This window comes from Ovis canadensis, chromosome 1 (assembly GCF_042477335.2).
Source record: "Ovis canadensis isolate MfBH-ARS-UI-01 breed Bighorn chromosome 1, ARS-UI_OviCan_v2, whole genome shotgun sequence".
Lineage (NCBI taxonomy): Eukaryota > Metazoa > Chordata > Mammalia > Artiodactyla > Bovidae > Ovis > Ovis canadensis.
In genome coordinates this window covers 20,898,758-20,926,756 of record NC_091245.1, presented here as the reverse complement: position 1 = coordinate 20,926,756, position 27,999 = coordinate 20,898,758, and the positions used below count along the sequence as shown (strand labels likewise).

General features: G+C 40.0%; 1 protein-coding gene across 2 annotated transcripts; it reads right to left on the bottom strand.

Moving 5' to 3' along the window:
• Positions 1–129: 129 nt before the first annotated feature.
• NASP (nuclear autoantigenic sperm protein) lies at positions 130–27,863 on the bottom strand. 2 transcript variants are annotated; one of them, XM_069589379.1, is made up of 15 exons: positions 27,644–27,863; positions 15,204–15,254; positions 12,742–12,852; positions 10,516–10,596; positions 9,361–9,470; positions 7,660–8,640; positions 4,404–4,483; positions 4,062–4,147; positions 3,881–3,954; positions 3,209–3,397; positions 2,913–3,079; positions 2,473–2,529; positions 2,299–2,376; positions 1,453–1,581; positions 130–1,010 (listed from the first exon to the last, which is right to left on the bottom strand). In XM_069589379.1, the coding sequence occupies exons 1-15, from the start codon at positions 27,700–27,702 to the stop codon at positions 930–932; spliced, it is 2,334 nt and encodes a 777-aa protein (XP_069445480.1). In that variant the 5' UTR covers positions 27,703–27,863; the 3' UTR covers positions 130–929. The 2 variants fall into 2 exon arrangements, with proteins under 2 accessions (XP_069445480.1, XP_069445488.1); XM_069589387.1 differs by lacking the exon at positions 7,660–8,640 and having other exon boundaries at positions 822–1,010.
• Positions 27,864–27,999: the final 136 nt, after the last annotated feature.

The window sequence follows — 27,999 nt, the reverse complement described above, 5'->3', positions numbered from 1 at the left end:
GTGGCCTAAGCACCAGCACCCCTGGACTGGGCAGCCAGAATTGCTGAGCCAGTTTCCACCTTTCAACCCGACATCCCACTGAAATGCTCCAGGCAGCCCAGGATCCCACTCTTTAAACACAAGTCCAGAGGCATTTTAGCATCTTTATTTAAGAATTCAAAACTGTGGACAGGTAACAGTTCCAACTGTTGCTATTTTCTGTACAGGAAGGTTCAAATGTAACAATGTAACTCAACCAGCCAGTTCTCCCCACAGATTCTTCCAACCACATCCAAAGTGTACAGTCAGTCCCTCAGCCACTTGTAAGCTCAATTTTATACAGTTAGCACAACAGTTTTCCTCAAGGATCACTCCCCCTGCCCGCTCCCTTGCCCCAAATTTTCTTCAGTTTTTTCCAGGACAGGATTATGGCCCTAATTGGAGACCAGGTGGATACCAAGGTGCTACCCAAGGCCTGGCATAGCTGTTATTAGCTCACAAAGTCCATCGAACAGTATCAGCACCAAAGAACAAGATCTTCACTAAGTCTTGTTTTATAGGCCCTGTCCAGGGAGAGCACCACTCAATTTGCAAGACAGCCCAGGTTCGGAGTATTTATAATGGAGAAGATATAGCACCACTGGAAGATAAGGGCCTGCAGCCATGCTTGATTTCATCACCTCCACACTAGACAGGAATCTGGATTAGAACTTCCAACAGAGATCAATACAGAGGAGGAAAAAAACACAAAAACCTTTGGCCACTGTATAAAACCCGGAGTGCTCCAAGGGGCACAGATTAAGCCAATATTTAAGGGGAAAAAAATCATCGAAGCCTCAACCTTTGCTTACAATCTTTATTGAAGTTATACAAAAAGAATCCCCGAAAAGTGAAAAAATACATTATATACAAAAACACTTTCCATTAGGAGGAAGGCTCTGCTCCCTCTCTTAACATGCAGTGCTTTCAACTGTAGCTCCGGCCTCCACTGTCCCCTCCACTGCTGCCCGGCTTTCAGCTTTATTCTCAGCCTGGAAGATAAACAGGGAGCCTGGGCATAAGTGACCCTACTTTAAGCCATTCTTTCTTACACAACTGAGTTGGCCTCAGTCAGAGGAACAACACAGTCCCTTAAATTCTGCTTTGCTCTCTACACTAAAAGTGATCATAAGTATACAGCCATTTCCTAACTTCTCTGTAATAAGGCTGACAGAGGAGCAAGCAAAAGTGACTGAATCGTCTTGGCAATCAAGCGTTTTCTCACACATTCATTAGAGGGGGACCTGTGGTATGTATTTGACAATGAGACATCTTACATTTCATAACCAAACTGTTTCCTGTACAACCTCATTGTTTTTATGAAAGTAATCAAATAATCCAAAGAGGATCAAGTTGGGGAACATGCATTGGTTTCCCCAGTCCCTGAGAACAAGGGAAATGAGGCAAGAGTCCAAACCCTGCTTAACTGCCCACCTCCTCCTCCATGTTTTCGGAAACTTCGGTTCCACTGGAAATAGTGTCCCCACTGCCTCCATTCACCTCCGGCTCTTGTTTGGCTTTCTTTGCATCATCTTTCCGGGGGCTCTCTTCCTCTGGTTTCCTCTATAAACATATAAATAATTGTGAAAGCTTCACAAATGTGCTTACTGTCTTTAAAAGGACAATTATAAAACAATTTTGTAACACATGCTTCTTCCCTATGGTGCAAAGATCACGAACACCAGGATTCACAGTTCTAAGGGTCTCCTGAGCCACAGCCTGTCCTCTGCAGAAGAAGACTGGTATGCCTAAACATACCAGTTCAGTCTCTTCAAAGATGAAGAGAAAGGATAGGGATGAGGAATAGACAACAGTGACCAACCCACAAATCTGAATTTCTACAGTTGAGTCAGGAAGCAAAATAAGAGTGAAGGCTCCTTCACAAGTTTAAGGAGGTCTGCTGCTGAATGACTACTGTAAACCTGCCAGCTTCCCAAGATGGGATGATCTGACTAGACATCCTCATCAGCTTTCCTAACATCCCTTGGGCTAAAATAGACCAGGAGTGTTGCCAGAAGACATATATATTTCTTTTGGCTGCACTAGGTCCTAGTTGTGACATATGGGATCCAGTTCCCTGACCAGGATCAAACTCAGGCCCGCAACAATGTAAGCTTGGAGTCTTAGCCACTGAACCACCAGGGAAGTCCAAAAACAGACGTCTTATTGCACCAAGTATTAGGGATGTTTATGTGAAAGGTAATTCTCATGTATCATTTGGAGGGAGGGAAATGCAACGTAGGAAGAATATAGAAAAGAAATGACCACATATAGATTTACCTTCTTTCTGACAAGGTGGGAAATATCAGTAACACAATTTGATGAGGAAGCACCATCTGTTGGCTTTCTACTGGCAATCTGGCAAAAAAGAAACCTTTGTTACCAATGTACTGCTATATATGAAATATACACTGAGGCCTCATAATAACTGACAAAAATCACCTGAATACCCACCATGGAAACTGAAGAGCTTCCGCCACTAGGAGTGAAACCTGAAGTAGAGCTCTCCACCTGTGAGAAACGACAAACCCAAGTGGGTCCCAGGATAGAACCCACCAGGCTCACCTACCTACAAGCAACTGATTAATAAGACTTCAAATACTAGTGGCCTCCATATGGTAGCAACATCACCCACCCTCTCTACTCAGACCCATGGTCACACAGTAAGTAGCTGAGAAAGAATTCAAACCCACAGTCTGGCTCCAGAGCACACTGTCTTAAGCACTGTATTTACTATTTGAGAGGAAATCATATATGACTTCTGACATCCAAATCCCTGGAAACCAAGTCATGAGGAAGATTCCTACCAAATGGACACTAGGTACCATGATAAAAGGGCCTTCAAAAAAATCAAATGTGTGACTATCAAAACTCTACAAGGAAACCAAACGAACCAGAGTTGCTTTCAGAGCCAGTTCAGCTACATTCCCACTATGCTGGGACTCCTTTGCATCTTCTATCTTCTCTCTAATTTCAGGGAGCAGCTCCTTCAGCTCCTCAATTTCTTTCTCATATTCAGAAGGTGATCCTTCAGCCTCCTTCATCTGCTCATTTAGTACAGCTAGAAAGAAAAGACTGAAGTGATCAGTAAGTAATAGATAACACAAAAGGAACCTTTTAAAAAAAAGAAAAAAACCTGTCAATACTGGATCCATCATAGTTATTGTGCAAACAGCCAACGCATACTCACCCATTCTCTTCTCAATAACTTCAATAGATCTGCTGAACTGAGCCACTGCTTCATCATACTGAGAGTTGTACCCGTAGGCCAAGCCCAGCTGGTAGTGAGTCTCTGCAAGGAGCCGATCATGGGCTTCCAGATACTGTTCCTGCAGGTTTAGGCAAGCCTGGAACTCCTCCACAGCTTGGAGGTAATTCTCTATTGAAGAGAAAAACAGCAAGCAAATGTACATTTAATATACAGAACTTCTACAATTCCAGAAATTCTGCAGAAATGTTTTCCCATGTTATATATATTTCACTTTTCTTTGTAGTATCTCCAGGACCCTTGGACAACTTAAAAAAGCTACTGGGAGGGAGGTTCCCTGGCAAGCCAGTGATTAGGACTCTGCACTCCCAATGCAAGGGGGCCATGGGTCCAACCCTAATCAGGGAACTAATATCCCGCATGCTGCACAGCACAGCCAAAAGAAAAACAACCTACCAAGAGACTTTCATTTAGAGTATCATTTAAAAGACTACTCATTGTTCTAGGAACCATAACGAACCCAAAACACCTACTGTCCATTCAAAACTAACTGCCCATAATTTATGATCAATTGAGCTGGATTTTAAGGAATTAGAAGAAGGTTAAGGCATGGGGGGGAAACTGCGTTAGAGAGTAAAATAGAAAATGTATTACCAGATTCAACACTAACTTCTCCAAGTTTAAGATGTGCCTGTGCAGCATAAAGCTGAGCCTCCTTCGTGTCTTGCCTAAAAGAAGGAAAGATACTTAGAAACCTTAATAACATCTGACCAAGCCTGTTTTGTTTTCAACCCCCAAACTCCCAACCTAAGCCTAAAAGCACCAAGAGTTTTACCTTTTAAAAATGATCTTTGCTAAATCCAGCATATCCCAGGCAAGCTCTAGGTTCCCAATCTCCTCCTCTTCATTTTCTTGAAGGGACTAAAGTATATCCAAATCATTGGTGTTAGGCAGAAGTACAAGACAGGCATCTTTGATTACAAATCAAAGTGACAGTTAGCAATGGGTCCTGTCCTAATTAACAGAACCCCTAGGATCAAATGGATCTGCCTATTCTCAGCACGAACAAAGGGTCCCCAAACCCTAACTAAGAAATGACTATAATAATCATGCCGACACTAGTAAACCATAGTCCTACAGTAAGAAAGGAGATAATACTCAGCAAATAATAATTCACCTTGTTTTCAAGAGCTGAATCATTTAGTGTTTCTTCAGCCTTGTCATTTTCTTTATCCTCCTCTTCTGAGCCCTCGGTTTCTGCAAGCAAAAATTCTTCAGTATTGAGAATACTAAACATAACAGACAAAGATGACAGGACAAGTCAGAGATTCCAATAAACATGTCAAATGACCTATATTCTGGGGTAGGACAGGCCAGATTCAAGCCAAATCGAGTAACATTTGAACTGGATATAAATAATAAAGTCAGTGGTTAACAGTCTAACTCGAGTCTAATCCAGACTTAGCATAATCTTAAATAATTCAGACCTTCAATGACCAACAGGCTGTGTTTCTCTTCTAAAAGTCAACCTGCACAGTTCAGATCAAAAGAATTTAACTACTGACTTTAATTCACTGGCTAGAAACTCCCATCTACTCAACCAGAGTCAGTTGGCGGCCTCAGACAGTATTCCTGGGTTCTTTAAGCCAACTGTCAGTTAATACTAATAAGGCCAAGAAAATACCAGTTAAATTACTCCAGTCCATTTGAAGCAAGGATGCTCAAGAGGATGCTTTCCCACAACACAGCCGTGGAGAGAAGCACAGCCCTCACCAGTCCTCACCAATGAGCATGCCGCACTCCAGCCAGCTCTAGCATGCACAGAATTTGAGTGAGCAGTACCATGTTATTTGACTTTCCAGTACCATAATCTACAACCATACCACCACCACATTTCATCATACTGACAAATACAAGTTAACTGCCTGCTAGGACAGGCTGCTGATAAATAGCTCTAGACACTTGGGTTCAAACAATTCATGAAATGGGTATAATGTGCCTATTTCTGCCATCTTTCATTAAGTACTTAACACCATCAGAAGAGCTCAAATACTGTCTAACTGAAAATTAGGCATTAGAGCCATGAAGTCAGGTTAAAGAACTTTTATCTGTCTACCAATATTTTTTTAGGATGGAAATAGGCACAGAAAAGTCGTATAAATTAGGACAAACTAAAGTCCTAAGAACCAGTTAAAGTTACAAGTTAATTGTAATTAACCTCTATAGCAAACACTGTTTTATCAGGTACCTCTCTTTCCTCCTGTTGACCATGTAATTTGGTGCTTCTGAAATGTAAGTACTCACCACCACATACCAGTACCTTGCCATGCCCAAATTTCAAAGTGGTTTGTATACTTAGCTCCCTAATGTTAGGCTAGATGTTGACTTTGATGATGACACCCATCCTCCACCAGAACACATAACAGGTAAAGCAGATGGCGTGTATTTCTCACAATATTAAAAAAACCAAACACCTTATCTTCCCAACTTGCAGGAAAATTTGACAAAATGTTGCTCTTCTATATTCTTATTTATCTGGTATCTGTTCAACTCGTACCAGCATGCTAGAAAGTGGCATCTATTTTGGCATAAGATGTCTAGATATTTGGAGTTTTACATCAAATTTTTAAGTTAAAATTCTTATAATGGTCTGAGAAAAATACTTGTTTCTCTTGAGGAATCTGCATTACCTTCATGGTGGAAAAGAGCTAGGTTAATGAGAAAGCCACTATTTTTCAACCTGGTAATCTGTACCCAGGTATTAATAGAAATGCACTGAAGGCCTCAGTTAAGAGATCTGTTTATTTTCTAAGTTTGTTTGAAAATGGAATTTTTTTTGTATGTCATCCTTCAGAGAAAGGGAAACGTTTTATAGATACCATTTCTCTCATCTTAGAGCGTCTTCAGAACAATGTGGCAAGAGAGCTGTGCAAAGCAGAAGAATGACTCTTAAATACCTCTTCAAGGGGTTTTAAGAGAAAACCTCTTCCAAGATTTCTGCAGGCTAGTGCTACCACATGCATTTCCGACAAAAAGTGGGTTAAAGGAAGGGATTAAAATTGCCTTCCTCAGTGTGAGGTATTCTGGGAAGAACACATTCACATCAGATCTAAGGTCATATTCTGGTCCTATGATTTACTGTTTGACCCCAAACAAGTCACGTAACCCCTAACCATCCATTTCCTCATCACTATAACTGGAATACTACTACCTACTACATAGGACTGTATTTTGGAATTAAAAGTAAAGTAATGTATGTGAGAAACTCTAAAGATTAAGACATGAGAGGTTTTTTAAAACTGAGGAATTGAGTTCTGTGCTTTTTCCATACACTCTCAAGCCCAGTGAGCACCCCAATGGTGCTACCATTTAGCCAATTCATTTCTGGTCACCATGCTTGTGCTGGCTGGAGTACAAGGACTTGCACACAGGTAGAAGGAAGTTAACCAGAATTAGCTGCAGATATTGATAATGGGTCTTTGAACATCTCAAACGTAAGAAAACTCAAAGTAGTCATAATTAAGTAATGTGTGTGTGTATAAAGTATTAACGACTAATTGGACTATACCCGTGGTTATTAATACCAACGTTAGATAAATCTTACAGACACAGCAGAATCCTCAAATGATAGTACAACTCAAGTCAGACGTGCCAATCATGTAGTTGCTAATTAGAGGCTTATACATCTTGATGAAATGGAATCATAATTAGACCAATGATACGATACAAAGCATTCACACTTCATAACATTCTAAGTAACAAAAAAGTCAGTTTAGCAGCCAAAGCAAGCATGAAATGAGGAGGGAAAGCTGCAAGAGTTTTCAATTAGCTTTTGGAGGGGGCTAATTTAACTAACGTGAATAAGCCTCTAAACACTTCCTGAAGACTGAAAGTAAAAATTACCAGAATTCTTTCACTCTGGTGATAAAACATTCAAGGGTAAACTGCCTTCACTTAAATGGCATGCCTGCTTAAGTGCATCAATTCAGTGGATTCTACTGCTTTAATCCTGCTTCCTAAAGCAGAAAAAAAGGAACCATGTGAACAGCAAATTTAAAAATCCAGAGGCATGCAAGTGAACATCCATTCAGCATTCTCTGCCAGCCTAGCACACCATTTCCCTACCTACTCCACCCCACCACCCACCTTTGTTGGCTAGTAGAGTGCAACAAGTTACTGATAGCTAGCCAAATCTCAGAAAGGCCTATTTTGCAATTAGTAAAAGCGTTAGTCTATAAGCCAGCTAAAGAAGACTTGCTTTTAACTTGCTCAACTTATCACCACCTTCTTAAACCACTCCCATTTTCATTTAGCCCTTTCCTAATCCAAAGGCAGACGGAAAATTCTGAATGGAAGGCTGACTTTCACCCATGATTAGTGAGTCAAATCCAGAATGTACTCCACCCACTGTAGCTCTTGTATGTCCCGGTTACCTTCACCCTCTTTCATCTGTTCTTCTTTGTCTTGTGCTTCTTCATTAGCAGCTATCTTAACTTTGTCTTCAGGGGAGTGCTCAGTAGCCCCCTGGGGCACCTCAGTCTCCACCCCATCTCCGGCTGCCTCAGACTCTTCTACAGCCAGCTTAGTCTCCTGGCTAGGAACCAACTCTGCCCTGACCTTCTCTAGTCCTGAGCCATCTTTTGTTCCTATCAGTCCTTCTGCAGTAGTCTGCAGTTTAGTGGAGGCGTGATCCCCTGCAGCTGACAGTCCATTGACTGCACCATCCTGAGGCAGAACTGTGTCCTGCCCGCCAGGCTTCTCAGAGACTTCTGATCCGGCTTCTGCAGCTGAGGCATCTGCAGCCTGTGTTGTCACCTCCGGTGACTCTTCGGCAGAAGGCAATTCTTGCCCTACCAACTGCTCAAGAATGGCCTTTCCTGGTTCACTTTCAGAGGCAGCTACCTGCTCCTTTGGCTCATCCCCACCCATATCCACTGGCTTGACTGCTTCTATCTCCACTGGAGTGCCCTGCTTTTCTAGAGTCACAACAGGTTGTTCTTTCAAAGCTTCTTTTGGTTTCTCCTCTATGCTCACAATTACTTCTCCCTGACCCCCTCTTTCTCTGCACTCTTCTTGGACGTCAGTTTCAGAAACTGATTTTCCTTCCTCAGCACCCGGTATTTCCTGATCTGGCTTCTTAGAAATGACTTCAGCTTCACTCAATCCTTCTGGTGCCGCTGCTCCTTTTCCCTCTTCAGTGGTTTCAGTTAACTGATCTGGAGCTGATTTAACTTTCTCCTGTAGTTCCTCTGCAGGCTCACCAATATCCATATCTTCTCTTGCACCCTTCTCCATTTCAGTTTCCTGTTCTTTATCCATTTCAGGCTTTACCAGAGACTTGTCTTCTGTTTTTTGCGCTTCTTTTTCTCCCATGGCGTCATAAACCTGTTCTCTCAACTCTTCCCTTGCTTCCTCTACATGGTTAAAGAACATGAAGCATAAACATGTCTTCGAGTTTAATGATAAAGGCATAAATGGAAACTAAAAATACATTCCCTTTAAACCCTCAAACAGCCTGGCTTATGTTTTAGCAGACGGCCTACAAATTACCTGCCCCTTTGAGAAAAGCAAAGGAAAAATCCCAACTAGCAGAGCAACTTACTGCAAAACAAACCCAAGCTCCTTAAATTAGGTATTATTTTACTTGAGCATTCTAATTATCAGTTAGGTAAGAGATGCCAAGCTTTACATTCTCCTCTCAACACTATATATATATATATATATATATATATATATATATATAATAGATCTGATATGTAAAACTCTAGCAGCAAAACCCAGATTAGAAATTAACATTTAATTTTCTTAGAACCAAAAAATGTAAAAGGGCCCCCAAAGCCCAGCCATTAAAATAACTGAGCTGCAAAAACTTTTAAAAATTTACATCAGAAAAATATTTTAGGTTATTTTCATACTTAGACTACCAATTTAAATAACCAGATTTATTTAGGAAATTAAGTTATCCCCTTAAAAAAGTCTATCATCAGTTTCACTGAGACCTCCCCCACAGTCTCCACTAGATGCAGGTGTAGCCTCATGAGAGACTATTCAAAATAAGGAGAGCCCTATTTCCATCGCTTTTACACAAGAAATATACATCGCATCTCTTGAATGTCACATGCAACTCCACATACCATCTATGTTATCATTATTTTCTACCAGAGATTCTTCTTCTGTTTTTTCTCCTTCCTCCTCTTCCACATGCACACCTTCCAGGGCATTTCCCAATACACCATTCTCCATTCTAGCAGAACAAAAGGAGAAAGCACTAAAGGTATCATGGCTAGAACCTAACAGTCTTTTTAAGAGAGAAACTTAGTCCTGTATTATAAAAGCAAAAGAAGAGTAAGTAAGTACAGGGAATATGAACTATAAGCACTCATGAAAGAAAAGCAATGATCAAAATGAATATAAACTATGGTTTTAAGAGCACTGAAGACAATGAACATACCCTTTATCCAGCCATCTGAAAAAGCACTGATAACCCTTACCAAAAGGGCCATGTTTCCCAAACTTCTCATCCACCTGTATGTCTCTAGATGGCCAAAAACATTCTGGCAAGATTTTCATGACAAATCCTTAGACTACTTTACAAAATTAGAAAGCTTAGCAAAAGTGACAGATTAAATAGATTACAGATTACAAATTATCTGCTATTCTGTGTACCCTCAATATATTTTATTCTGGTTAATAAATTCTGGTGGACTATCACAACAACTTTCCAACTCCTTATCCAGAGATGATTCTGTTTTTTATCTTAAGACATTTTCACGTGCCAAGTGTTTCCAAATTGTCCTTCCGTCCGTCCTTGTTATGGATGATTGTTCTGGGCTAACTGAGTGTTTTTAAAGGTTCCCGCTCTAAACTAGACTTGGTAAGTTACTGACTATTCACTAATGGAAAGATCTCTGCTTCTAATAACTGCAAAAGTAAAAACTTAAGTATAACTTTACTCTTTTAAGTGCCTTTCAAAACTCCCATCAAGGGAATTCCCTGGAGGTTCAATGGTTAAAACTCCACACTTTCCACTGCTGAGGGCGAAGGTTCAATCTCTGGTCAGGGAACTAAGATCCCACAAACTGTGCAACACAACCAAAAAAAGAAAAAGAGAAGCAAAAACAACCCATCAATTTTTCATCCTCCCTTTTAAACCCCGAGTAAAACCAGTCTCACTCAGTTCCTATTAAATCTCAAGGCTAGTAAATAATCTTAACAAAGAAACTTAAAAGTTTTTAAATAAATCATTATGATACAAACATCTTACTTTAAACTTAGCTTGAAAGACATACCTTGCCAACTCCAAAAGCGATTTCCCATAAAAAAAGAAGGCTTCTCCACATTCATTAGCTGTCTCTCCATACTTCTTACCTCTAAAAAGAGAATAAATCAGCTAGGATCTGAATTAAATTTCTATTTTTTCTAATTCTTTAGCCATAAAATATTGTTTCTTCTGTAACACATCCTTCTAGGAAACCAATACTCTCCCTTCCTCTTGAACTCAAGGTTCAAGGGATTTTAAGAACAATGAATAAGTTAATGTTACCAGTTCTTCATCTATATAGTATATATAATTATATATTTAGATATATAATATACATTATATAATTAAATATAATATATATTCTAAAAAGACATCTATTTGCTACAATTAAAATATATAATCTAAGATCCAAGCTATCAGTAGATATTTCTCCTGATAAAAGATAGGGGTCAATATAAGCCTGAATATTGTTAGGAGTTAGATGGCCTTTGGCTGGGACTAAAGCATGAATCAAGTTCAGGTAAAGGCATCATGATAAAGAGTTAACCTTCTTCAGAGCCTGACTGCCTAGATTCAAATCCTGCCTCTAACTTTAAACTTTAGTAGTTAACTTAATCTCACAATGCCTTAGTTTTCGCATTTATAAAATGGAAATGTTAAGAACCGCTTAGATCCACTGCAAGAACTAATTAAGTTAACGTATATAAAATCACTCAAAATAATGCTTAGAAATACAGATAGCAATATATATACACCAAGTTTAGCTATTAATACCTATAAACATGGAAGCAGCAGAGGAAAAATCACAAGTATGATAAATGGGAAGGAGGAAGTACTTTATGTGGAGTAAAGAGACTAGCTTTTATGGGGTAAAGGATCTGCAGAAATCATGCTAAGTCAGGTCAACTAATAGCCTAAGAGTCTTAGTAAGAGTAACGAGGGCAACTAAGCATAAAAGCTATAGTGATGAAGGTCATGTTTAAGGGAAGTCTGTTAGATTAGAAGAATGCATCTCAAATTCTCCTCAAATACCCTTAATGGCAGGACAGTGAGAAAACAAACTTTTCAGGAATCTGGAAGGAAAAAGCTAAGAAGTGTGTTTTTATGTGCTCAATCTTAAAAATTTAATTTTAACATTTTACAATGTAAGGTTTTTATATAGAAACACCTAATTACTTAGCATCAGATGAAACCTGGATCCTACCCTTAGCACAACACTGAATACCAGAACCTCAGCTCTTCAGGCCCAGATGATGACAGAGAGGCCAGAGGCCAATAAATCAACAAGAATCAACAGGGAACCAGGAATAAGATTCTGTTCTAGAGGGAGGAAGGGTTAGGAAAAAAATACACTAATATAACCCTGACTGACTGAATAAAAGGAATGAAGAAGCCAAAGACTTAATCAGTGAGCCTCAAACCTGAAACCCAGCTTTATTATAAGCATCTCTTTCATAAGGAAGATTTCAATTCCACTGAATATAATGTTATCAACTAATGAGCATGCATGACTGACTTCAACTGCTATTGGTAATGTTATTTTTGAGAAAACAAGTAAGACACTTTTTCTCACTGTATAAAGTACATTAAAGTCTTTGGCTAAACTACATCACTCTTGAGGCACTAAGACTAACCTGCTCCCTCAAGATACAGATATACATGGCCACCTGGTGGTCAACTACCAATATTCAAGAAATTGTACAGATAACAAAGGTGCTAAGAATCTATGAAAAATGCTGGCTACTAACAGCATTAGTGAGAGGGTGACAAACCATGCCTTGCTTGGGATTATGGACTTCCCCTGGATGCAGAACTTCAGGCATTAGAATAAACACAGTCCTACTATACAGGCATATTCAGTACCCTGGGATATATACTTAAGGGAAAAAAATTTTTTAAAATGTATATATCCGTGTAACTGAGTCACTCTGATATACAGCAGAAATTAATGTAACATGGTAAATCAACTCCACTTCAAATAAAAAATACGTTTAAAAAACAAACACACTTCCACTGTTAAAATTGGAACAAGTCCCCAAACTGGGACAAATTAGTTAGTGATCAACAGAAAACAAATTTCATTAACTCAGGAAAATCAAAGGCTAAAACTGCTCAGTTATATGTGAGTTTTATAGTTATAGGAATAAGCTCATACATGAAAAATAAATCTTTTTAAACTCCTGCTTTTCATTCTTTTTCCCATTAAACAACTTTTTATGACTCAAGTTTATTAGGAATGTAATACAGTACTTACAAAAGACTAGCTGCTTCCTGGAAGGCATTGACAGCTGCAGGAATATCACCCATTACCAGATGTTTCTGTCCTAATCCCAATAGTTTCTTAGCTTCACTATCCACATCCAGACTGCAAGAAAAAAGATTTCCTTTCAGGTGTCATATACTTTTAAAATCAACATTTTTTGAATACCTGCTACATTTAAACCATAGTATTTTATTTCCTTAAACCTCTCAACTGCTCTGGCAAGGCCTCGCTAACCCACAATCTATCACTACAAAAGCTCACTACAAAGTCTGCATAATCAGTTTGTCTGTTGGTCTTCCTTTCAAATCCAGAATTCCATTAAAATTTTAATTATTTTTAATTTATTTATTTTTCATTGAAGGCTAATTGCTTTATAGAATCTTGCTGTTTTTCTATAAAACCTCATCATGAATCAACATGAATCAGGTATACATATATCCCCTCCCTTTTGAACCTCCCTCCCATCTCCCTCCCCATCCCACCCCTCTAGGGTGATACAGAGCCCGTTTGAGTTTCCTTAGCCATACAGCAAATTCCCATTGGCTATCTATTTTACTCTTTCCATATATCTCACCCTCTCCTCCCCTGTCCCCATGTCCACAAAGAAAAATCTGATTAATTCAAATGGCCACACAAGTGGTTTTCCTAAAGACAATCATCTTACCTACCAGAGTATGCAGAAGTAGCATTCATACTTCACATTTTGTCACACAGATTATAAAATCATTTAGTGAAGGACTGAGAATAAATTTATTAGCTTGTGTTACTTTCTAAGTGAAACTGGTAGTGAACTACTTATACTACCTTGACTTATGTTAAATAAAGGGCCAGTAAGTTTATCCACCATTCATTGCCTTTTCACCATCAGTATCAATGTCAACACAGTCAAAAAGGCAAATGTTCTTCCAATTACAAAAACAGTTTTGATCTTGCAGAATCTCTCAAAGGGTCTTGGGGATACCAAGGGTATATAAACTACACTATACTTTTGAGAACCTCTGAATAAGAGCAGGGACCCATATCCAAAAGAAAAGAATGTATGCGTACAGATTTAAGATAAAGTAACTGAACAGGGACTCTGTAACAACCTAGAAGGATGGGATGGGGAGGGAGACAGGAGGGAGGTTCTAGAGGGAGGGGACATATGTATACCTATGGCTGATTCATGTTGAGGTTTGGCAGAAACCAACAAAATTCTGTAAAGCTATTACCCTTCAACTAAAAAATAATTTTAAAAAAATTCCCTGCCTATTGCTTATTCACTGATCAAAAAATTTTTTTAAACAAGTAAACTCATCAAGTGCAAGAAGACAGGTGATGGTATTAAATGTTAAGAAAAAGTTGCTCAGCAGAATAGAAGAACAACTTGGCCAGGGAAACATGCTATAGTTGTTGGGCAGTAGTAAGTAACCATTTCAGGTCAGTTGTTACCAATTTATGAGACTCTTCATGTTTTTCCCAACTATCCTTCATGTTTCTCTCAGAATCAATTATCATACTCCTTCAAAGATCATAAATGTCTATAATATTACCTATCAGCAGTGTCCCAGGGGTTAAATAGCCTAGCTACATTTACACCTTATGCTCAGTCCAAAAATTTAATATCATGGTATATACCAAGATTAACTCTCTAAAAGTTATGTGAATGTGTTTAGGATCAATCCTGAGCAGTACTCCTTTCACCCAAAAACGAGACTAACTCACAAATCATTAGATAGTATTTGTAGAAGACATAGTTTAAGTAACCAAAATAACAAAGGAATTTAAGACCACAATGTAAAAAACATAAAACGATGAAAACAAAAAAAAAGAAAAACTTAAGACTCTTAAAAAAACCCCAAAAGATGTGCATATATCTTGCAGAAGGATTAGACAGAATTTAGAACAATAATTTTCAACGTAAGTGAGCTTAAGACTACCAGGAAGTTTTCTAAAACACTCATACACTCAAAGCTTAACAAATGAAATCTCCAGGAATGCAACTCAGGCATTTACCTTTTGGATAAACTTTCCAATTATTATGCTTCCTCTGGTTAAGAACTGTGGTCACATCAAGATGCAGAAGTTACATGGAAATACATGTGCGCCCAATATAAAATTTAAAACTTTCAACTAGAATTAACAACAAAGTTGAAAATGGCAACCTTACAAAACTGAGATCTCAATCAGTAGACGTATTCAAACAAAGAATAAGCTAGCATTTGCCAGGCATACTGTGTACCAATTAAGGAGAATTAAACAACTTTAAAAATTCAAATATTTTAATCAAATACAAAAAAACCTGATGACGTCACTGTCAGGACTCCATACTTTAAATTGAACAAATACTTTAACACTTTTTCACTCTCACTCGTTACCTATTAAAGATGATAAAACAAACTGCCCTCAAGTTACATAGCTCTTATGTCTATGTTCTAGATATAAATCAAATCACAGCATTGAAATAATCATACCTCTCCACTTTATCTGCAGAAGTGGAAGGAGCAGGGGCATCTTCTTCAATTCTGTAAAGAAAAATTAAGGGGAAAAAAAGTAAAAATGAAAGGCTATTTTAAGACTAGAAATTTAAAAACATAAAGTCATAAAAAGAGCTATTTATTAAATGTCCAATATATTCAGATCTTACATAACATTTATTTAAATTATCAAATTTAACGTTTATTCATTCAAGTAACTGTTGAATGCTTATTTGCTACGTGATACTACTGATATAATGAACAAGACAGTTACATCCTAGATTTGAGTTTACTGCTCACTAAAAATAACTTTTATTTTTTTTAAAAAGGAAAAAGCAAAGTTTCCCAGAACATTCATTTTTGGGGGGGAAGTACTAATAAATACCTTAAAAATATTTCATAGTTGTGTTTACTGAAAAAGTCTAGAAATAATGACCAACTCAGCAGCCCCTAGAGCCTAGACTGTGCTCCTGAAAATCCATTTCCCACTAAAAGGAACCAAGAATCCATTGAGATGTAACTGATCTGAAACAGTGTTGGAGAAGTACACAGGTGAATCTGGGGCAGTATCATGACAGCAGGCAGCAAAACTCTATCTAGCTGTTATTTAGGATCCTATCTACTAACAGTCATGCTAAAGGGAAGGCGGGGAGTCCAGAGTAAAGCAAGAAGAGTTCTTGGTACTTTTTCAGCTTCTCTATAAATTTGATGTTTCGTATTTACAAAAATATTACCAAAGCACACTTAGGAGCCAACCTCAATAACATCTCACTGGCCAAAAGAAGGGACCATGTGAACATCAAAGATAATAGGGACTTCCCTGATGGCCCAGTGGGTAAGACTCCAAGCTCCCAATAAGGGGCCCGGGTTCGATCCCTGGTCAGGGAACTAGATCCCGAATGTCCCAACTAAGAGTTCACAAGCCATAGCTGAAAGATCCCTCAAGCCGCAATGATGATCTAAGAGCCCACGAGGTGCAACCAAGACCCAAAGCAGCCAAATAAATATAACACACACACAGATACTAACTGAATAACCAAAAAGGACCTGCTGTGTAGTATAGGAAAATATGCTCAATATTTTGTAATAACCTAAATGGGAAAAAGACTCGAAAAAGAATAGATACACGTATATGTATAACTGAATCACTTTGCTGTACACCTGAAACTAACACACTGTTAATCAACTATACTGCAATATAAAATTTTAAATATTTTTTAAAAGATTATAGCTGCAATTGACTGGAAAACTCCAAATATGTTTAAATCCATGAGTTCTCAATAACATAAACAAACAAAAAAACTCATTAGTCATCTTTGGAAAATGATGGGTGACCACTGCATTATTTTGAAAATTGATAAATAAAGGGAAAGAAGAATTTACCCTCTCTTTACCATCATACAGTTAAACCTTAGGTAGGTTTCAAGAAAAGGGTTGACTTAAGTTATTACTAGGAATGCTATACACTGACACTATTCACTCGGTATTAACTTAAATACTTGCCTTTGTTACCTAGTCTATCATCAGTTTTCACCTATATCCCAAAGGAAATATCCAATTAAGGATATATATCATCTTTAACTGTGCCCCCAAAGCACACCAGAGTTTAAACCAAGGACTGTTACATCTCAAATGAGAGCAGAGAATGCTGTTAGCTGTGATGAAATGGAGAAAAAGAACAGTGGGAAAACAGAAAACTTTACTACTAAACACCTCAGAAGCCATATATTAGAACTGAAGTACATGCAGCAAGACAGCTAGGAGTATGAAAGAACACAAAGTTGTGTTTTTAACTCCTCCAAAGGTTAAAATATACACACAAACAGAATGAGTCAATTAATTTTTCATACTTGGACTTTCTTATTTAGCACACCAAGTTTATGAAAACAGTAATATACACAATATGGACAAAACAAATGAACTAAAAAATAGCTTACTCAATTCAATAAATGTATTAATTCAAAAATCAAATTCAACAGACATTTTATTAAGTATCTACTGTATGCTAAGCATCAGAATTAACCTCCAACAAAAGTTAAAGCAGAGAACACAGGTAATTCCTTGGCTATCCAGCGGTTAGGATTCGCCCCATCACTGCCAAAGGCCCAAATGGGGGAACTAAAATCCCACAAGCCACAGGTGCCAACGCCAACCCGCACCCCCACCCCCCGAAAAAAAAGCAAAGAGGACAATTTGGAAAAAGCGGAAGAGATTAAACAAGGGCTAACCATATTGGAATCTGAGTCTTAGAAAATGCTTTAGAGATGAAAAGTTGTCAATTACCTTCAACAGGATCCAGTATCTTTGCTAGAAACTCCTAAACCTTTTATAAATATTATATTGGTTTACGAGTTTGATGAAAAGTCCTGGGGAGGGGAGGTGGGCAGGGAAATGGGGTTGAAAATAAGCAGACTTCACAATGACAGGAAAAAAAGCACAATTTAAAAGCTAACGTGTTCAGCTGCAGGGTAAGCGGCAAACGATCTGACCAGAACCCTGGAATGGCCCAGGATCCTTACCTACAAATACTTCCTGTCATAGCTTGCTGTTGTTTAGTTGTCAAGTCATGTCAAACTCTTTTTGTGACCTCATGGACTGTAGCCTTGCCAGGTTCCTCTGTCCATGGAATTTCTCAGGCAAGAATACTGGAGTGGGTTGCCATTTCCTTCTCCAGGGGATCTTCAAGATCCAGGAATTGAATCTGCATTGACAGGTGAATTCTTTACCACTGAGCCACCAGGGGAAGCCCCTGACATAGCTAATTACCTTCAAATAGCTTCTTTCACTAACGGATTATTCTAATTCTAGCACAGAGCTTCTCAAATTACCTGTGACTGAAGGACCAGACTTTCAATTTCAATATGCAAGAGATGGGTTTTTGTAATGTAAAACAGAAATGTCAGAGTAATGTCAAATTTCTTCATTCCCAAATGTTTACTCTCAGTTTTTATGCTTACATCTTTGGTGGGGTTGGGGGGGAGTGGTGGGGTGGGGAAAGGCGGGGACCGGGCCACACAGCATAGCTTGCAGGACTCTAGTTCCTAGACCAGGGATTGAACCAGGGACCACAGCAGTGAAAGTGTGGAGTCCTAACCACTGAACCGCCAAGGAATTACCTGAACTTTACCTTTTAACTGTCCTTCACCCTACTTTTTCGTATCCCCACTTCCTAGGAACAAGGCTAGAAACAGATCATTTAGTTTTGATGCCAACCTAAGTCTTCACATTTTTATCAAGCTGAGGCACTGAATGTGTAGTATCATCAAATTTACTTCTTACATACCCTGTGGTACAAAAGTTTGAAGTGGATAAAATCAGAAAAAAATGGTTATCAGTTCAGTTCAGTTGCTCAGTCGTGTCCGACTCTTTGCGACCCCACGAACCGCAGTACGCCAGGCCTCCCTGTCCATCACCAACTCCCAGAGTTTACCCAAACCCATGTCCATTGAGTCAGTGATGCCATTCAATCATCTCATCCTGTTGTCCCCTTCTCTTCCTGCCCTCAATCCCTCCCAGCATCAGGGTCTTTTCAAATGAGTCAGCGCTTCACATCAGGTGGCCAAAGTATTGGAGTTTCAGCTTCAGCATCAGTCTTTCCGATGAACACCCAGGACTGATCTCTTTTAGGATGGACTGGTTGGATCTCCTTGCCATCCAAGGGACTCTCAAGAGTCTTCTCCAACACCACAGTTCAAAAACATCAATTCTTCGGCGCTCAGCTTTCTTCACAGTCCAACTCTCACATTCATACATGACCACAGGAAAAACCATAGCCTTGACTAGACAGACCTTAGTCGGCAAAGTAATGTCTCTACTTTTGAATATACTATCTAGGTTGGTCATAACTTTCCTTCCAAGGAGTAAGTGTCTTTTAATTTCATAGCTACAATCACCATCTGCAGTGATTTTGGAGGCCCGCAAAATAAAGTCTGACACTGTTTCCCCATCTATTTGCCATGAAATGATGGGACCGGATACCATGATCTTAGTTTTCTGTATGTTGAGCTTTAAGCCAACTTTTTCACTCTCCTCTTTCACTTTCATCAAGAGGCTTTTTAGTTCTTCTTCACTTTCTGCCATAAGGGTGGTGTCATCTGCATATCTGAGGTTATTGATATTTCTCCTGGCAATCTTGATTCCAGCTTGTGCTTCCTCCAGCGATTCTCCTGATGTACTCTACATATAAGTTAAATAAACAGGGTGACAACATACAGCCTTGATGTACTCCTTTTCCTATTTGGAACCAGTCTGTTGTTCCATGTCCAGTTCTAACTGTTGCTTCCTAACCTGCATACAGGTTTCTCAAGAGGCAGGTCAGCAGTGATAAACTTACTTCTATTCTTACTTAGCAGCTTAGACAAAAAGGGCATGAACCAATCAAAGCCATAGTAGTACAGTCAGAAGAAAAGGCATAATTAAAGCAGAGATTCTTCAAACTTCAGTCTACATGAATTAAACAGATTGTTGAGTCCCAACCCTAGAGTTCTGGTTCAGTGGATCTACTATGAGGTCCAGGAATTTGCATTTCTAACAATCTTCTAGGTGATGCTACTCCTGGTTTGGGGACCACAATGTAACAATCACCAGATTAGGAAAAAAATTATACACTAATGTTCATGTCTTATCTGAGCCACAGACATGTTTATCCACAATTATTTTTTTAATGTTAATTACAGTAGCTACTACATTTAAAACTATTAAGATAGCACATAAAAAATCTGGATTTCTGCTTCTCTTGAAAAATTGTTATGTAAACTGTTAAACCAAAAATTACTAACGAAAACCATGGCAGAATTACTATGTAATTCCTCTGAAGGAGGCCTTTTTAAATTCAGAAATATAGAAGCTTGATAAATTCTACTCCATCTAATTCATTTCACAAAAGGTTAACTTACCAAATTATATAGAGTATTATAATCAAAAAGAAAAAGGTCCAGCAGGAAAAGATGAAAGGATATAAACATATTCACAGAAAATGAAACACAAAGAGCTCAAACATCTGAATACGCGCTCACATTCTTCAGAGAAATACAAAACTACAATGAGAAAACATTTTTCTACCCATCAAATATTCAAAGACAAGAATGTAAGAGAAACAATTGTTCCCATATATTGCTAAAAGTGAAGTCGCTCAAACGCTTCCGACTCTTTGCGACCCCATGGACCATAGCCTACCAGGCTACTCCATCCATGGGATTTTCCAGGCAAGAGTACTGGAGTGGGTTGCCTTCTCCAGGGAATCTTCCTGACCCAGGGATCAAACCCAGGTATCCAGCATTGCAGGCAGACGCTTTACCGTCTGAGCTACCCGGGAATCAAAAGGAGGGACGTGAGGGTATCCAAAAGGGTCATGCTCCAGGTCAGGCTTCAACTAACAACCTCAGCAAGGCTCTGCATGTACTGCTGTATAAGTACTGCACACTAACCAATTGCTAAGTTTAAATATGTATTATTAATAGAAGTTTAAATTTACAAAACATCTATGCAGGTCTATTTGGCAGTATCTATTAAAAATAACAAGTGAACACTCTTTGATCCAGCAGTTCCACTTGTAGAATTTATCCTATAAAGAAGTCCATGGTTTACAAGGTTATTCACTAAAGCATCATTTGTAATAATTAAATTCTGGATAGAATTCAAGTATCCACCAACAGGAAACCTGTTATGAGACAGCTACAGAATAGAATAAAATGCAGCCATTTAAAAAATTAAAAAAAGGAAAACTATGCCCTAATGAGGAAATTACATCCTGAGGAGGAATCATCTCCAAGATACATTGCTAATAAAGTGGTCAGAAATCTATCAAGCGTGCTACCATTTGTACAATAATGTAGAATAACTACATACAATCTGCTCTTATATGATTAGGTATCATTGGTGTTATTGTTGTTTAGTCGCTAAGTCGTGTTCAACTCTTTGCAACCCCATGAACTGTAGTCTGCCAGGCTCCTCTGTCCATGTATTTCCCAGGCAAGAACGCTGGCGTGGGTTGCCATTTCCATTTCCAGGGATCTTCCCCACCCAGGGATTGAACCTGCATCTCCTGCACCGGCAGGTGGGTTCTTTACCACTGGGCCACCAGGGAAGCCCAAAAGTTATCACTGAGGGATACATAATAAAATTACGAACACTGGTGGACTGTAAGGAGAAAATGCTAATAAGGTTTAATTAACATTTCACTGTATACTCCCGTCTTCTGGATTTTGAACCAGAAATGTATGCCCTAGTCAAAGAAATAATATTTTAAATATCAAAAATATCTGCCACTGTGGCATACATTCTCCGCAATAACTGAAGTTGAACAGTGACCTAGCACTGTCAGGGAGAATTCACTTCAATCCCCACCACCACATCACTTTCTCCTATCTGGCCCTCTAAGCTACAAAACACCAAATTGCTAAATATTGGTGACTGTTTAGAAACTGGGAAAGGAGGGAGGGTGAATCTGGAATTTTTATTTCTGGGATTGGGAAACTAAGCACTATCCGAGCAAAATATGGTACAAGAACAGGATTCATTAGTGAGAACTGTGGGTACATATTACGAGTTGGTTGGCTGGTTTTTAAAAAAATATATATATATATTTATTTGGCTGCACTGAGTCTTAGCTGCAGCATGAGGGATCTTTAGTTGCAGCAAGCAAACTCTTAAATTGTAGCATGTGGAATCTAGTTCCCTGACCAGAACCCAGGCCTCCTGCATTGGGAGAGTAGAGTCTTGCCCACTGGTGAAAGTGAAAGTGGCTCAGTCGTGTCCAACTCTTTGCGACCCTATGGACTGTAGCCTACCAGGCTCCTCCGTCCATGGGATTTTCCAGGCAAGAACTGGAGTGGGTTGCCATTTCCTTCTCCAGGAGATCTTCCCAACCCAGGGATTGAAGCTGGGTCTCTCGCACTATAAGCAGATGCTTTACCGTCTGAGCTACCAGGGAAGTCCTGGACCACCAGGGAAATGGGTAACATTCAATGGGCCAATTCAGAGCAAACATCTGTCATAGAGCAGTACCTATTACATTATCATTTAATCCTCTCTCACACACACACAAAACACCTTGTTGTATGTGTCAATATCCTATTTTCCAGAGTAGTAACTTACCCAATTACACAAATGATTTTCTAATCTATACATAACACCAATCATAACCCATGCTATATTCTAACTGCCTACTGACTTTCTGTTTTCTCCAACTGGATTAAGATCTGAGAAACCATGTCTGTCTTATCCTAAACTGTATTCTACAACCAAGCACAAAGCCTGGTATCCAATCAATATCTGTTAAAGTAACCAATTCTGAATCACTAAGGGTAGGATTAAGGACAAGTGACTTTGCCACTTATCATGTGAAGTACCTAAGTTTCCTCAACTATTAACAGTACCCATCTCACAAGATTTGTTTTGAAAATTAAATGAGAATGTTCACGAAGTGCTTAGTTCAATGCTTGGCACATAAGGAATCAAAAGATGCTAGCAATCATTAACAATGAAAGAACCAAAAGATAGGAAGAATTAGAGGCAGCATCAAAAGAAAACAAAATTAAAGAGGGAGTACCTGGTATCAGAGGCAGCAAAAAGGTACTAGAAAGACCTAATCAGGAAGCTAAGAATGATAAGGTCTACTTCAGCATTTGGACAATGATTACCTTTAGCAATGCTGTTTAAATGACATGAAGGAAAGCAGCTCAACTGAGACGGGATGGACAAATGTGTATATTCTCAGAACATAGCTGTCCAGTTAGACTGTGATCTGTTGACTCAAAACCAGTATCTTACTCATCTTTGTATCTCTGAAACCCAACATATTAAAATATATGTTGAATACATCTGTTAAATGCATAAGCAAATAGAAGGGGAAAAAATGGGAGAGTAGAAATGCAGACTCTTCCCTAAAGAAGCCTGGCTATGAAAAGGAAGAAGCAAAGAAATCAACTGAACAGATATATCACAGAGAAAATGTTTTTACAAGCATCCACCTTGGGACGTTTGAATGCAGAGGAGAAGGTGCTCTATCGAAGGAATACAAGCACCAAGAGACCAAACAGGTAGCTGCTAGACATGGGGGGAGAGGGGGGGAATCTCCAACTGTCTTGATTGTCAAGATTTTTTTCCTTATCGTAAACTCTCGCTCTGTGAAGAAGGCCTTTCTTCTAGGGAACTTTTAAGTTCCACAAGAAGTGGTTTCAGCTCTCTAGCTGTCTATTCTGTGTCTGCTCCAGAAAAGCAGCTGAATGCACATTTAAGAAAACAAAAGCACTGACTGCACTCTTTAAATTCTTGGCCCCAAAATCTGAAACAAGGACAAAACCGGCAATCCTACTACATTCCCTAAAATATGTCTTCCAAGTATCCAAAGCAACTATTTCTCTCCTCAAATCTCCTACACCGTATTCCATTCTCCCTTACTTCTAAAGCAGGTCTTGCTTCACACCTCATTGAGCAAATAGACACCATTAGACAGGAAGTCTCCCTCAACCACGGAAACCATCAACCTACCTGTACCTGCATAAACACTCTCTCCTATTCATGAATGGAAACTTCATTCATGACCAGCTGGCTCCTGGTCATTCATCTCCTTGTGGCCATTCCAGATTGCCCAATCTAAAATAACTACCCAGTTACCTCACATCTCTTTAAACTAGGTGAAGGTAAAGTAATTATTTGCATAGCACTTTATCACTGATATTCTCTAATATACATATTTATGGTCTCTATCCCAGTAGTCTCCATTTAAGAGCAGAGATCTTTTCTGTCTCCTTATTATATAAAACAAATGCTCAACAAATACAGGGAATCCTTGGTGGCTCCGATGGTAAAGAATCTGCCTGCAGTGCAGGAGGCCTAGGTTCGATCTCTGGGTCAGGAAGATCCCCTGGAGAAAGGAATGGTTACCCACTCCAGTATTCTTGCCTGGAGAATTCCACTGACAGATGAGCTTGGCAGGCTGCAGTCCATGGGGTCACAAAGAATTAGACATGACTGAGGGACTAACACTTTCACTATGCCTATAAGTAGGACAGAAAAAACTGCTTCACAAATTTTCCTAAAAGGAAATTTCCTTACAGAATCTTCCCCATTACTGCCACTATTTTACAAATGGGAAAACTGAGGTCCACCATGCTAGCCAGAAAGAGAATCCAGTTTTCTTGGCTCCTAGTCATCATAGACATCATCTGTCTAGTTTTTGGTTTTTTTTTTTTGGCTGCACCACTTGGCGTGCAAGATCTTAGTTCCCTGACCAGAGATCAAATCTGTGCCCCCTGCAGTATTAACCACTGGACCACCAGGGAAGTCCCTCCATAAAAAGTTTTAAGATACCCTTACAAATAAATACATGTTTAGCACCCACCTACGATATAACAGATAAAGTGCAGTATTCAAAAGCAGAGCCCCTACACAGCAAAAAGAATCACTAAATAATATGTAATGTGGATGATTCACATAAAGTTGAGTATAAGAGGTCATATAATAACATACTGTAGATATAACATTCAAAAACAGACAAAACTAATCTGTAATGTTTCTAAGTCCAAAAAACTACCCTTGTTGGGAGTAGGGCTTGAGGGATCCTAGTTTCCAAAGCAGGGACTAGACCCAGGCCACTGCAGTGAAACCACTGAATCCTAACCACTGGACCACCAGGGAATTTCCATGGGGCTTTTAATATTTATTTTTATTTATTTGTTTTGTGAACTCTTAGTTGAGGCATGTGGAGATCTAGTTCCCTGACCAAGGATCAAATCCACACCCCTTGCATTGGAAGCAGAATCTTAGCCACTGGGCGACCAGGGAAGTCCCATGGAACCTTCAACTTATGCTTTCTCCTAGGAAATTTACAGTTTCAGGCCTTATATCTAGAACTTTTATCCATTTTCAGCTCATTTTTGTATATAAGGGTCTAATTTCATTCTTCCACATGTATACATCCCATTTTCCCAACACCATTTGGTGAAAAGAATGTTGTGTCCTCTCTGAGTGACCTTGGCACCCTTAACAAAAATCATTTGACCATATGCAAGGATTTATTTCTGGACTATTGCATTCCATTGCTCCATCATGCCAGTACCACCCTGTTTTGATTATTATAGCTTTGCAATGTTTTGAAATCAGGAAGTGAGCCCTACACTTCGTTCTTTTTCAAAACTGTTTTAGCAGGGAATCTCTGGTGGCTCAGAGGTTAAAGCGTTTGCCTGCAATGCGGGAGACCTGGGCTCGATCCCTGAGCTGGGAAGATCCCCTGGAGAAGGAAATGGCAACCCACTCCAGTATTCTTGCCTGGAGAATCCCATGGAGGGAAGAGCCTGGTAGGCTACAGTCCACAGGGTCACAAAGAGTCAGACACGACTGAGCTACTTCACTTTCACTTTCCTTGGTGGTCCAGTGGATCCACATTCGCACTGCTAAGGGCCCGGGCCGAGGCAAGGCCAAAAACAACAACAAAAAATGTTTTGGCTATTTGGGATCCCTTGAGGTTTCTTATGACTTTTAGGATGCATCTTCCTATTTCTACAAAAAGTGCCACTGGTGTTTTGACAGACTGTTGAATCTACAGGTCTCTTTGGGTAGTATGAACATCTTAACAGTATCAGGCATTCCAGTCCATGAACGCAGGACGTGATTCTCCAGGCAAGAACACTGAATACTAAGCACCAAAATAAGCCTCACATCAACACAGATTAACCTTACACTTATGGAAACAGAAACAACACACTCCAGAACTTTAAAGATTGAGCTAAACCACTCATTTTTACTTTAGCATCTCTCATCTAAAGGTACCATTATGTAGCTCAGAAATTATAATAAGACATCTAAACTAAAATTCAGTGCACCACATAAGACTTCCTAAGTTTCCTCATTCCTCCTTACCACTACATTACAAACTTATATTCTTTTATCTACTGTAACATAAAAACATTAAAAATTAGAACTATTTAGAAAGCTAGTGAGGACAAGGATTGATTTAACATTTAGACAGTCATTGATAAATTTTTACCAATGTTGTTTAAATGGCATGAGGGAACAGAGGCCAAATTGAAGCTTTTTAGAGATGACAAAACTGTGGCCCAACGTTCACTACTTAAGCAATGAAAGTTGTATCAAAGTCAACTCTGAATTAAGGTTTATTTCTCATTCCATTTTTTTTCTCTCTACTGGTTTGAAAAGTTATGTTTTTTACTCTTTCAATGGTTAAACTGGAATTATAATGTGCATTTTTTTTAATAATGTGCATTCTTAACAGAGTCTAAACTCACGTTAATTTTCTTCACCCTCCCCCTTAAACGCCTTACCCCTGAATTGTTCCAAGAATTTAACTGAGGAATGCTTTATTGTTCTCTCCAGCTAGCTAATTAAATTTTCATGCAATTTCCTCTCAAGTAAGGTTTGGGGATGAAGGAAGGATGAGAAATGAGGGAATAAAAACGTGAAATACTAGGACTTAACCAGACTCTGCCACTTAATAATTTGTTTCTTCGAATAAACGTCCCGTTTCCCTTCACTGTTCAAAAAAATACTTGAGTGGCACTGTGCCGTTTTGACAGCAATCGTATCTTCCATTCTACTGCACTTCACGCATAATACTGCCCATTCTCGTAGCAACCAAACGCTGCTAGAAGTGAGACCTCAACGCAGCGCTAAAGACGCTTCACGACCCGATTAAGTCCTCTACAAGCAATCGAGTCCCCTGCCAACATTGCCAAAATCTAAAAGAACCACGAGGCTCTCCACCACAAAAAGAAATGGGCCTAGCTGAAGGTACGAGGGTACCAGGTGAGCAAGGAGTCCGCAGGAAACAAGCTCCCTGGTGACCCACCGCGGAAGTCCGAGGCGGACCGCGAGCCGCACAGCCCCAAACAATGGAGTTTTCCCGCCTCCTCGGGGCCCCGCCCCCTGCTCCAGAGCCCGCGGAGGGAAGCGAACGCACTGGCGCACAACCCCGCCCCCTAGAGGTCCCGCCCACCCCGAGCCACCAGTCCAGCCTCCTTCCTCGTGCAGGGTTTTTTTTTTTTCTTTTGGCGCCAAATCTCTGTTGGTTATTTTCCCAAGGTGTTTGAGAATACTACCGGAGGCGCACACCAGTTGTGTGGGGATAGCCGGGGCATGAAGGCACACCGGCACGCCTGGGCCCCGCCTCCCCACCGATAGCCCCGGGCTGGGGGAGGAAAGAGGGGCAGGCAATGGAGACAGCCGCCGCTGCCCCCGGCAAGATGGCGGCCGCGAAAAGCGGGGCAGGGGGCGCCAGCCGACCGGCGTTACTGATATTGAGGGAAGACTCTCTACAAGAGGTGAGCTTCTCCAGTGTCCGGGCCTTCCCGAATAGCGACGGTTGTTCATTGGAAGGCACGTCCTCCAACCCTCCGGTCTGCCCCTCCCAGGGAGCCTCCGTCCACCACCCCCTCCCTGCGGACTGGCCAGTGCCTCAAGCTCTCCACGGTCCGGCTTACTTGTCGGCGGAAACCAGCTCCGCGGTGATGGCGGCAGTGGCTGTGGACTCTGCGGCCATCGTTCCCCTCAGTGGTGGGCCAGCGGACGGGACACAGCCTGTGAGAAAAACAAGACGGAATTCAGGACGCCAGAGACTTGTTCAGGGACAGAAAATGGCAGATTGGAGACCCCGCGCGGTTGGGTCCTCTTATATAGCAGGGCCCTTCGCCCCGCCTATCCACTTCCGGATCCTCCCCCTCGAGTTTAAAGGGCCAGGACCCAGTCCCAAACCAACCCAAGGATATCCCCCGCCTGCACCGCCTGGTTCTACCGGGTACCTTTCTTCCCTGGTCTGCCTTCCTCGAGGAAAGCAACT